The sequence below is a fragment of the Cystoisospora suis genome (assembly GCF_002600585.1).
Source record: "Cystoisospora suis strain Wien I chromosome Unknown contig_3497, whole genome shotgun sequence".
In the NCBI taxonomy this organism is placed as follows: Eukaryota; Apicomplexa; class Conoidasida; order Eucoccidiorida; family Sarcocystidae; genus Cystoisospora; species Cystoisospora suis.
This window is the reverse complement of record NW_027156292.1, coordinates 809-13,163: the sequence shown is the minus strand read 5'-3', so window position 1 is coordinate 13,163 and position 12,355 is coordinate 809. Positions and strand designations below refer to the sequence as shown.

The following is a 12,355-nucleotide window of genomic DNA, read 5'->3' as shown; positions in this document are numbered from 1 at the left end:
TCTACATGTATACATATATACATACGTCTACCTATCAATCTATCTCTCTCTCTATATATATATATGTATGTATGCGCATGTACAGATTGAAGAGGCTAATATTATTCAGTGAAAATTATGGAGCTAGGATGACCTCTGCTAGTACGGAGAGAGATGTAATTAAGCCTCTCTATCTTTTCTTTCTCTCTCTCTCTCTTTCTTTTTCTTCTTTATATTCCTTCATATGAAGAAGAGGCTCATGCAGGGAGGATGAATGAGGAAAGGCAGAAAGACTGTAGCGGAGTGGTAGGGGAGGGGCAGCTAGCTGCAGTGCATGCCCCTAGCAACAGCATGTATATCTATTTATATCTATATGCACGCATGACTGCATGCATGGATCCTTCAGTTCACGTACTCTAGAAGATGAGGCGGAGGAGTGCGGTGTAGGTACACTTGAATTGTGTTGAAAGAGAAAGACGTTTGCATGCCTCGTATGAGAAAGCACTCTCACACACACACTAAGACCCTCCAAGACAACGAAGAGAAACATAATAGCTCCGTGTATAACGAATCTTTCTTCATCCCTCTCTCCTCTCTTTCCACTCTCTCCCTTCTCTAATCCCCCTCTCCTTTCCCTTCTTTCTCTTCTTGTCGTAAAGAGAGATGTGTTTGCAGACTTATGGAAGAAAGTGAAGGAGCACAAGCTCCGCGACTCGTCAGATTTTGAATGGCTGAAGCAGACACGCCTCTACTGGCGAGTAGATACAGACAACTCCCTTATAGCCATTGCAGATGTGGAGTTTACCTACTCCTACGAATACCTAGGCGTCAAAGAAAGACTAGCTATTACACCTCTCACTGATAGGTACGCAAGACAGACAAAGAAAGAGAAAGGGAAGGGTCAAGAAGGCGAAAAGAGAGCAAAGAAAGTCACACAGAAAGAAAGAAAGAGAGAGAGAAAGAGAGATAGGGAGCAAAAGGATTGAGAGGAACGATGGGAGAATAAGAAGATGAATGACAGATAGATAAACTTTCTTTCTTTCTTTCTCTCTCTCTCTCTTTGTCTGTGAGCCTGTAAGACCTAACACGGGAGAGTCTTCCTGTAGATCGAGAAAGGACAGAGGGTGTCGATAAAGAACTAGCGCAAGTTGGTGGAAAGAAAGAAAGAAGAAGAGCTAAAAAGAGTGCCTTCGTATCTACTACTAGATAGAAATCTAAAGTCTTCTCTTGCCAGTGTCTCTCTTCATATCCTCTTTCAAGAGTACATGAAAAGACACACTTCAATATAGATCTATACAACATGTCTCTGCTCTATAGAAGCTTATCATACAAACCTATAGATAGATCTACCTCTCCCTAGATCTTCTAGCACAAAGGACACCCTTGCAACCCTCACTACAGTGTATCTACACCTCTCCATACTTGGTCACCTCTTCTTCTTCTTTCTCTTCTTTCTCTTTCTCTTCTTCTCCTTCTACCAAGACATTTCTCTACCTTTTTCGTCTCCCCCCTCTCTGCGATCTATCTCCCTCTCTCTTTCAAGACTTCTTTGACCTCTGTCATCCTCGTTTGGTCTCTTTCTTTGGCAGGTGTTACTTGACGTGCTCTCAAGCCTTAGGAATGTTTTATGGAGGAGCGCCAGCAGGGCCAGCAGGGACAGGCAAGACAGAGACAGTCAAAGACATGGGGAGAACTTTAGGCGTATTTGTCGTTGTGACGAACTGCTCGGATCAGCATCGATACAACGACATGGCGAAGATTTTCAAGGGCCTCTGCCAAAGCGGCTTATGGGGATGCTTCGACGAGTTCAATCGCATCGATCTTGAAGTTTTGTCTGTCGTAGCTATGCAGGTTAGAACGCGAAAGAGTCTAATCCCTTCATATCACACACATATGGATACACATCTTCCTTCGGACAGAGATCGATTGAATGGAGAGAGAGATAGAGATGCAACAGCTAGATAGACATTGCCAAGTTTAAGAGATTTTGCTTGGAGTCTTATCTGATGTAAGGGGGAAAGAGCCGAGGAGCTAGGCAGAGAGATACACAAAGAGGAAGAGAAGGTGGATGATAGCTAGTGAGAGAGAAAGGGAGAGATAGAGGGAGAGAGAGGAAGAGATGGAGAGGTCTGGAGATGTATAGAGAGACATAGTAGTTCGATAGACGAGGTGTTAAGGGGAAGGAAAGAAGAGAGAGAGAGAAAGAGACAGAAAGATACAATCTTCTGTTTCTCCCCTTGTGAAGAAACGTACATAGAAGAGAAGGGGACATCTATGCGGTTGAGAGGAGACAGGGGACAGTGGAGGGAGACAACAAGAAGAACAAGCCTGCAGAAAATGCACTCCTCTTTCATCTAGACTCTCTATATAGATATCCACATCTCTCTTTATATATATGTATATATCTCCACTTTTCTTTTTGATACAAATCATATGTATACACATACCCCCTTGTATTCTTATACTAGGTCCCTTCTCCCTGTATGACGTAGGACCATCTGTACATATATATACACCTATCTATCTTAGCACATGCAGAGCTAGGTAGATATATATAGATATAGATAGATACACAGACAGATAGATAGGTAGCTAGGGGTGAATGGAATTTAGATCGAGCAGGTGTTTTTTGCGCGACTAAGAAGGGAAGGTTGCCCTTGTCTCATGGACCACGAGAGTGGCCTGCTGCATGCAAAAGCAGCAGATACACACGAAGAAAGAGCAAGAGCAACGCTTTAGTAATTACACAGACCTCCAGCCGTATAGACATGAAGCCATAGAACTTATAGACATGGACTGAATGAGGAGTAGAAGAGCCTTCAATCGACTTTTGTCTCGAGTCTAATCTGTCTGCTTGTGTGTGAGATGTGTGGAGTTTGCTTGGTTGTAGATAGAGTCCATCACTACGGCGAAGAAGCAAGGACTGAGGAGCTTCATGTTTCCTGGAGAATGCTCCCCTATCAAATTGATCCCCTCCACGGCCTACTTTATCACAATGAATCCTGGATATGCTGGACGACAAGAACTCCCAGAAAATCTGAAGGTTCTCTTCAGAAGTGTCTCCATGATGGTCCCGGATCGACAAATCATTATCAAAGTGAGAAAGAAAGAATTGAGAAAAGAGAAAGAAAGAAAGAAAGAATGAGAGAGAACAAGAAAGGAGAGACGAAGAAGAATATGGAGAGGAAAGAAAAGAGAAAGAAAAGGAGGAAAACAGAGTGAAAGAAGAGAAAGAGAAGAAAGAGAGAGAAGAGAGAGAGAGAGAGATAGATGGAAGAAGAAGAAAAGATATTTCTTTCTTTACATCACGTGATAAGAAGAAGATACATACAGCTATGTAGAGACAACAGATGTAGCAAGTTGCCGTGAAGTATATATAAGATAGGCTGTAGAAATGACTCGATAGATACATACATAGAGATATATGTACATGCATGCAGGAAGGCGTTTCTTTGGTATACAGCAGGTCTCCATAACTCCCATGTAAGGAATACACACACAGCTATATATATATATATATGCATATATACATGGATCTATATATGTATACATATATGTTTAAAAAGATATAGATAAGCAGAGAGAGACGGCAGCGTAGAAGTGATGTGTACAGTATTTACGTGTCCTTAGGTTTGTTCAAGGGCGAGAGAAATAGACCTGTGAAGACCCTCTTCCACAAAGAAGAAGAAAAGGATCTTCTTCGACATTTCTCTAGGGAGACTGCTTCCTCAGGCTCTCTCCTCTTGCTGTAGACACGCATACAGACTCAGCTGTATATACTAGACATGCACACAGTAGACACCGGCTGTGTACCCAGACTCTCTGTGGCTAGCTCTCTCGACCTACGAGATTTTCATAATGAAGAGAAGGAGACATTTTCTTCTTGCCTTTCTATTGATGGTCTACAAGACTAGGTGACTCGCTTTCCTCCTCTACCTCTATCAATCTCTCCCTCTCTACACACATGCAGAGAAGATGTATTTCTTTTTCTTTGCACTACGTGTACGTAGAGATGGTCCTATGGATCTTTTCAAACTCCCACTATCTGTGAACTCCATTCCTCTTTCTTTTCCTTTCCGTCTCTTTCTTCTTTCTCTTTTTCTTCTTTTCCTTATTCTTTTTCTTCTCGTTTTCACATTCCGTAGCTCTCCTTCTTTGCTGTCGGTGTGCATGCATTCTGCTATATGAATACAAATCAGGGTGCATATATATATCTCTATCTCTCTAAAGTATCTCTATCTTACTATCTCTATCTCTCTAGATCTCTGTCTTTCTATATCACTGTCTCTTTATTTCTCTATCTGTCTATCTCTCTCTCTATATATATGTCTAATCGATCTATGTGCGATCTTTCTATCTCCCTCCCTCCCTCCCTCTCTGTCTCTCTCTGTCTGTCTCTGTCTCTGTCTGTATGTGTGTAGGTGAAGCTAGCGTCTGTGGGGTATTTGGATATCGACAACTTATCGAAGAAGTTCAAGGTCTTATACGGTTTATGTGAAGAGCAGCTATCAAAGCAAAGACACTACGATTTTGGATTGCGTAACATTCTTTCCGTCCTTCGAACTGCTGGAGCTACCAAGAGAGCAGAGCCTGACGCAGACGAAGAAATGCTACTTATGAGGTCTATACACCCCCCCTCGCACACATATAGACGTACACTTACATACACACACATTGATACATACACATGCCTACATACCCGTAGAAACATAGAAGTCCCTACATACATATAGAGGTAGATAGATAGATGAATAGATTCATATTCATACGTACATAGTGATATGTTTCGTATACACATACAGATGCTATCGTGTATAATAGATACCTAGATTACATGTATGCACAGCATATCCGTAGATAGATAGATTGATAGATTAAAGATAGATAGATACGTGTGTGTCTCCATGTGCCCTGTCTTAGACAGAGGTTCATATTGTGCTTTCTTTGTGTAGCAGGCATAAGAAAAGAAACCCCCAACATATCTTCATACTCTATATCCCTGTATATACATATCTCTATTCCTACACAGTTGCCTTCATACATCCTCTCGATCACTTATCTTCGGTCTGAATCGCCTTTTTCTCCTCTTCTTGTTTGGTCCTCCTTTTCTTTGTGTGTGAGCTGTCTGCTTGTGCATTTTCTGTTTCGAACTTTTCCCATGTGAAGAAGAAGACGAAGAGAAAGGATGATCCCCACTTCCAGTCTCTCCAAGCCCCTTGTGGCTCTACACAGAAAAGGCTCTTAAGACACTCTCACATCTCCCCTACGACTCCTCCTACTTCTGAGACTTCTGATAAGACTTCTACTGATACTTCTTCTTCTTGAAGTTTCTTTGCAGGAGATAGTTTCCTTTTCTACACTGTCTCATCCCACTCACTTTCTCCAGAATACCTAGTTAGAAGAAGAGAAAGAACACGAGAGAAGAACAGAGTGGCTTCGAGAGAATCAGCGGAGAAGAGTAACGATGGAGAAGAGAGATAAGAGGTAGTGGTTTGGATCTTTCCAAGAAAGAACAAAGGATGTGCTGAAACAGTGTTACCCGTAGAATCCTTACAAGAGGAAGGAAAACGGCAAATGCCTTATGTAGACGAAAAGAGAGGAAGTGTTTCCACATAGAGAACAGAGGATCAGCGGCCTTACACCTAGAAGAAAAGAGAGAAACAGATTCTTTGCAAGACGCGTGAAGATGGGAGAACTTTCTTACCAATTTCATAGAAGAGTTCATTCACGTTATGCCCTGTCTTGGCGCTTGTCTCAATAAAGAGAATTCCATGCTCATCGGCATATTGCTGAGCTTCCTGGGAAAACCAAGGAAAAAGCAGACAACGCAGAGATGACAAAAAGAGAAAGAGAGGTCCCAGAGACGATGAAAAAAAGAGGAGAAAGGACAAACAGACATACACACCTAACAAGTTGTCACTAAACATACCTAGAGAGACAAAGAATGACGTGAGCACCATCCCTCTTAGATAGAAAGGCGTACAGCACAGAGGCATCCTATAAACGTATGTATCCATACAGGCAACCTAGATACGTATTTATTCATCTGTGTGCAGCCTTACAGGAATCTACTACGAGATCTATAGACATGCGACCATGCACGGACGGAGAGAACTAGGGAAGAGCTCTGACAACAGCAGAAGAAGAACGAAGAAGAAAAAACCGCATCTCCCTCAATCTAACGGCAGAACTGCTTGCATATAGTCTTAAAAGCGAAACAGACACGACTCCTATGCGAAGCATCTGTTACATGTGTTTCAGGTATTTTGTGCAAAGCGTACACATCGATAGATATATATGCACCCTGATTCAGTAGCATCTACATACGTAAACTGCAATAAGATAGATAGATAGATAGACAGATAGATAGATGGGTAGACGTCAATGATACGTTGGCATAGATCGTACTACTAAAAAAAGACTGAAAAGAGAAGAAAAAAAGGATCTCTTTTCTCACGAAAAGGAAAACGAGAACAAGACAACAAGTTTGTTACCTGCTTGGGAACTTGTCGATCTGCGTTCAGATCTTCCTTATTACCGGCAAGAGCTGAGAGAAGGAAAAAGAGAAAGAATACAAAGGAGTGGAGAAAGACGTGTGCAAAAAGGAGGACGAAATGACGAAAGAGAGGAATACTTCGCTGTAGCCAAGCACATGTATTCCCTGATTGAGAAAAGAGACAGAGAATGTACGAGGGAAAAAAAGAGGAACGCACGCATCAACCCTAGATGCCTTTTAACCGAGTGTACCTTCAGTAAGTCTGAATCTAGGTACCGAGGACTACTGCTGCTCACTAATTGGTCAGGTCTCCGGTATATAGCTCATATACATGGAGGCTCATCCATGAGACTATCGTATTCTTCTCTTCGTAACTGGCGAGATAGCAGGGAAATTCCTTCTCTTCTCTCTCTCCCTTCCTCTCCTCCTTCTTTCCCGAGACGAAGCAGACAAGGCAAAGAATAGAAAGAAGTGTATTTACCATAGTGCTATCACTTTTTCAAACTTCTACATCTTCGATGTATGCGTGTCTCCTCACCTTTCTTTATCCTTCCATCTCTCAACAGAAGAACAGAGGAGAGATCAATCAGTACCGTGTAAAGATAGATAGACTAAAGACAGGTAGACAGATAGATAGCCTGAAGATAGATAGATATACGGAAGATGTATAGACAGATTGAAGATAGATAGATAGTCCATATATAGAACGAAACCCTTTACACACCAGTCTAGCCTGGAGAGGAAATGAAGACATCAGCTGCTACGAAAAAGACAATAGATGATAACAACTCCAATCTTGCCTTCGTATCTTTTCAGATATGAAGAGGAGAGAAAAGAAACATATGGAGGAGAGGGAAAAGAAGAAGGATACGGAAAGAATAACTTTCAAGAGGCCGACATCTTCACGAAAACAGGACAAGAAAGCGAAAAAAGAGAAGAAGATAGAAGAGACAAGAGGAAGACAACTCCGGACGTACCTATAATAACATTACATCGATCGCTAACAGTTTGAAGTTCTTGTATCCAAGATTTCGCTCCTTGGAAACTATCCCGGTTTGTTATGTCATACACGACTACAGCTGCTGCTGCTCCCCTGTGAGGTGTACATACAACACATGTGAGGTGTGACTACAATACATCACAGACGCAAGATGAGAAAGGGACCGATTGAATCAGAAAAGAAAAAAGAAGTGAAAACAACGAACAACAAGTCGGCAAAAGAATATGAGGAAACCACCGAGGACCAAAGCGGCACAAAGAAAGAGATAAGAAAACAACTATCCGGAACTATTCACGTAGTTCACAATAGGAATAGAAGTTGCTCTCCACACATTCACAGATCTATCCGTCTACAGAGAGAGCGAGTCATACATACCTGTATCTATAACACTGTGTAGACGTATTTTAATGTGTATGTAGCGCTGCTAACCATTCCGCGTAGCCCTCTGTGATACGAATACTCTTGACTGCGCATACACGTGAGGGGTATATACAGGGATATGGAGAGATATGGATATACGTAAGATTATGACGCGCGCTTGCATATGTACAGGGTTGGGACGCATACAAGAGAAAAGCAAATCTAGTGGTTTGAAGTGTATTTACATACACCATCCCTCATCTCCCCCGTATCTCAACAGTGGCAAGAAACACTTCCATCAGCCCCAGATAGGAATGGACAAAAGTACTATGAACTATTGTAAAGCTATCCGTGCTCATCCAGGGAACGTCACAACAATCGTAAGCTAGAAGAAGACCGATGTAGAAATGTATGTTGTATGCATGAACCTGCACTTTTTCTATACACCGTCCGCACTGTACTGCTGTCTTTGAGAAAGAAATTGCCTTACAGACAGACGACACGTACACAGAAGCATAGAGGAGGTAGAATGGATATCTTTAGTCTGTACATGTCCATAGTAAGCGATATTACGGGTTCCACACGTATACACTGTCCTCCTTCGATACACAGAAAGACATCTGAACCTATGCACGTGTGATACTCCCCAACTAGAGATTACGTGCCTATTGAACCGAAATCTCGCATATATACCCAAATCTGTATACCTATTCATTTACAGGAAAACAGGCATATACACACGAGAAAAAGAAAACGGAATTAGATGAAGAAGGCGGACTGGAAGTGGTGTGAAGCTACACTTCAGGCAGGAGAGACTGAGAAGAAGACACTGTTGCTACCTGTAATACATGGGGGCAAGAGATCGGTATCTTTCTTGGCCTGCTGTATCCCAGATCTCGAACTTGACGATACAACTTCCAAGATCAACAGATTGAGTCATGAACGCAGCTGGACGTGCACCCGAAAGAGAAGCATAAGAGAACTTGCCAGTCCAACAAAACAAAAAGCAGGACGTGCAGAAGAAAAGAAGGAGTCAGTGCGGATCGTTGAGGCCATGCTCAACATGCCACCTACTGTACTTTAGTTTTTCCATCTTCAGAAACTCCATGTCCTTGTAAGTATACAGTTGCACTTATACAGATCGTGTACTTACATTACACTAGAATCACGCCTACCCACGTGAGGTGGATAGACCAGTACAGTAGACGTACTAATGAGATTTGCACATATTTCTATTTATGACTTAACTCACTCCCTCTGATCCTACTGGTGGTTATATATATATATATATATGCCTTCGGTAGTTGTGTGAATACTATATAGACATACAGACATATACAGGCACATACACACACACAAGTGTGATGATCCACGTATATAATGGCGTGATATAGACGTCCCCCCAGCCATGGGCACGTTTATCTAGTAACTCAGCATACACACAACAAACACAGATATCTGTACATACACGGAGATACTATACATATGTATATATATATCTATATATGCGTATAGTAGCTCAGCGCGACTGAAGAAAGGCCCCACGTAGAAGCCGATCATACTGGTATTTCTAAAGCACTGGCTTGATAGGACGACACTTAACGCAAACAACAGAATGGTCATGACCATATACATATGACTGCACGAAGACTCGATGAGCTCATGGTATACAGAACGATGAGACGTAAGCTTAAAAGATGGAGGGGACAGAGGGGGTGCTCTGGGCGTGAGGCCGGGGAATATCCCACATGTGACTAACGAAGACTGTAGAACACACAATCAAAGCGGAAATCCAACACAAAGTCCAGATCTAAGGGGTACCTACATGACGGCAAATATATAAATATGATGAAAGATGTAACGACATACACATACATACATACACACATACATACACACATTTTCATGAGTACACACATACAGTTTTATGTTTGCTCCCGAACGCACATGCCTATAAATGTCTACAAGCAATGAGCCACTCACACATGTGTATCTGGATACAACAAAAAAGATACTTGACCTATTCAGTTGATCTCCCCCTCCGGGCGGCCTCCATATATATGGATGGATGTATGTCTCTCTCTCCCAATCTCTCTAGTTTTTCATTCTCTTCTGGCAGGCTCAAGATGTGTGTCTCTCCCCCCCTTGTATCCATACCTCCAATGGTACTTTCTTGATATTCGTAGAATTCATCTTTAGCAAACCGGACAACGAGACAGCTTTTCCCGACACTTGTGTCTCCTAAGAGGACAAGCTTGAAATGGAGAGTCTTCGGCTGTTCTCCCCCCGCTCCCCCTCCTACCATCGAATGTGACCCATATAAACTGCCCCCCCCTGTCCCTCCTCGTCCTACAGGCGGAGAGCCCCGAGGTCCTCCCCCTGCTGGGACTCCCGTACTATTCATCATTCCTTTGAAGTACGAATCGAGAAAGACAGAAGAAAGGAAAAGGAACGGAGGAGTTAAAGACGATAGAGAAAAAAGCACAGAAGGACAACGGAGGAAGTCGAGTTCAAACAAGCGTGACAGAAAGAAACTGCTATGGATGAAGAGTTGAGATGAGATGAAGTGAGGGAACACGAAGGAGGGTGAATGAAGATAGGTAGAGAATGTGTAGACTTGATAAGGTACGGGAAATTTGTTAGGGTCCTTGAGACGAAAAGCTTCGTGGAGAGGAATGTCCACGCATCTCTCTTGAAGAAAAGACAAGAAGCAAGTGAAAGAATAGAGGAGTACGAAAAGAGTTAATGGAAGGAGAAGAAGGGAAAAGAAGACCCCGTCTCTGAGAAAAGAGAGGGAGACCACATAAGAGAGAGACAGCGAAACGGCTTCGGCGTCAGATAAGAAAAGGAGACAGAAGGATGAGACAAGCAAGGCCCTAGACACTTCCTCTCTTATTTTTAATTAGACACGGTTCAACAGAAAAGAAAAAGCTTCCTCTTTTGCCTACTATTACTCTAACTACTTGCAAGGATGGCAACGAGCCTTGAAGAAAAGGTTCCTCTACGTTCACCTCGGAAGACAGTTAGCAGACTCTTTCACCAAGCACAGGGAGGTAGTAAGCTGCTTCTACAAAAAAGTGACCCCATCCTCTTCCATTGGTGGAAAAGAAGCAAGACGGTTACTCCTTCAGTTTCCGTGTTGGTCTCCACATTCAGAAGCGGGCAAATGTGGTGTACCTACAGCTTCATGTTGAAGTGAGCCAAGAAGAGACAGCACGAAGTAGGAGATTCCAGAGACAAGGAGGAGAGGGAAGACAAGGAGACAGAAGGAAGAAGCAAAAAAGGTAAGCTGTCCCGAATGATTCCTCTTAGTTCCAACTCGCTGAAAGCTATTGATAGTCGGATAGTAGTTTAAGAACAGAAACTGTGGAACGGAGAAGATGCCATGGAGAAAAAAAGCGACCTCGAGTGCTATGATGACACGCAAGACGGAGAAAGGTCCCCCTCTCCCGTCAGAGGAAACAGCGACCTTCACGATGTCGCTCAATTTCCCCGTTCCTGCAAAGAGAAGAAAGGAAAAAAAATGGTGACGAAAAGTGAAGTTGCGACAGAAAGACATCCAAAAAAGGGAAACAGGTAGAGATGTAACCACAAGCAAATTGCTTGAGTGTCTTTTGAGGGGAAGATGACTGAAAAGGAGTCCTGGAAGACAGAGAACTGAGAAATACCGAGGTCGGAAAACCGGACACCAGTAGATGTGCGAAGAAGAAGAGCTCCGCCAAGCAGCAGAAAAGAAGGGTAGTTCGGATGTTCAGTCTTCACACCCGGAAACAAAAAAGCAGAACGGAGGCAGGGAGGCAGGGGCTCGAGAGAGCGGAAGCGAAAGCGGTTACTTCTCTGCTCAGATCAACAGACAGGGAGAGAGAAAAAACTGACAGGGAAGAAGACAAAGAAGATGGACGCTCTATTTGCGTATTGTTTCTTCTCTTGAGTCTAAAAGAGCAAAAAAGATGATGAAGGGAGGCATATTACCCATTGATATTTGTCATTTTTGCTAAGGTCACGAACTCCAAGTCCCCGACGGGGAAGGGGAGAGAAAGAAACAGTCTCTGTTCCGTAAACCGGATGTAATTTTTCCCAAAAATGCGACGAAGTAAGAAACGCAATCGGCAAGTCGTACGCTTCTGACACGAGCCTCGGTGAGGTGTACTTACACCGGAAAAGCCAGGGCGGGAAGAAAAGAAAACGGGAACGACGCTAAGCTAGTACGAACGGCGCTGATGACTGTCTCCTAATCGAAAAGACGGCAAGCGAGCATGAGGTTTGGAACAAGTCCTTATCCTGGCTGTTGCGAACTGCTGCCGAAACATGGGCTGCGCCTACCTCAGCCCTTCCGATTTCAAGACAGGTAGAAAATACCTTCTCGGAAATAATCAAAGAAATGGACGGGCAAACCTGCTCTGTCACCGGCGGATTCCCAAGTTATTGGGCAACATGGCTTCTACAGTGGGTGACAGTATGGCCGCACGGGGAACACGTACATCCGCGTCAAACGGACCTGACAGTTTCCTGGGTGTCCA

The 12,355-nt window shown here is 43.1% G+C and overlaps 2 protein-coding genes across 2 annotated transcripts; one reads left to right on the top strand and one right to left on the bottom strand.

Moving 5' to 3' along the window:
* Positions 1-1,524: 1,524 nt before the first annotated feature.
* On the top strand, positions 1,525-4,712 carry CSUI_006798 (dynein gamma flagellar outer; the record flags this gene model as incomplete). The annotated part of the gene is made up of 3 exons (XM_068066950.1): positions 1,525-1,830; positions 2,870-3,076; positions 4,401-4,712. Exons 1-3 carry the CDS (start codon positions 1,600-1,602, stop codon positions 4,710-4,712), a joined length of 750 nt encoding a protein of 249 aa, XP_067921075.1. The 5' UTR covers positions 1,525-1,599.
* Positions 4,713-5,325: 613 nt separating this feature from the next.
* Positions 5,326-12,316, bottom strand: CSUI_006797 (rab 5). Its single transcript, XM_068066949.1, has 5 exons — positions 9,993-12,316; positions 8,675-8,783; positions 7,453-7,568; positions 6,474-6,526; positions 5,326-5,777 (listed from the first exon to the last, which is right to left on the bottom strand). Exons 1-5 carry the CDS (start codon positions 10,240-10,242, stop codon positions 5,622-5,624), a joined length of 684 nt encoding a protein of 227 aa, XP_067921074.1. The 5' UTR covers positions 10,243-12,316; the 3' UTR covers positions 5,326-5,621.
* Positions 12,317-12,355: the final 39 nt, after the last annotated feature.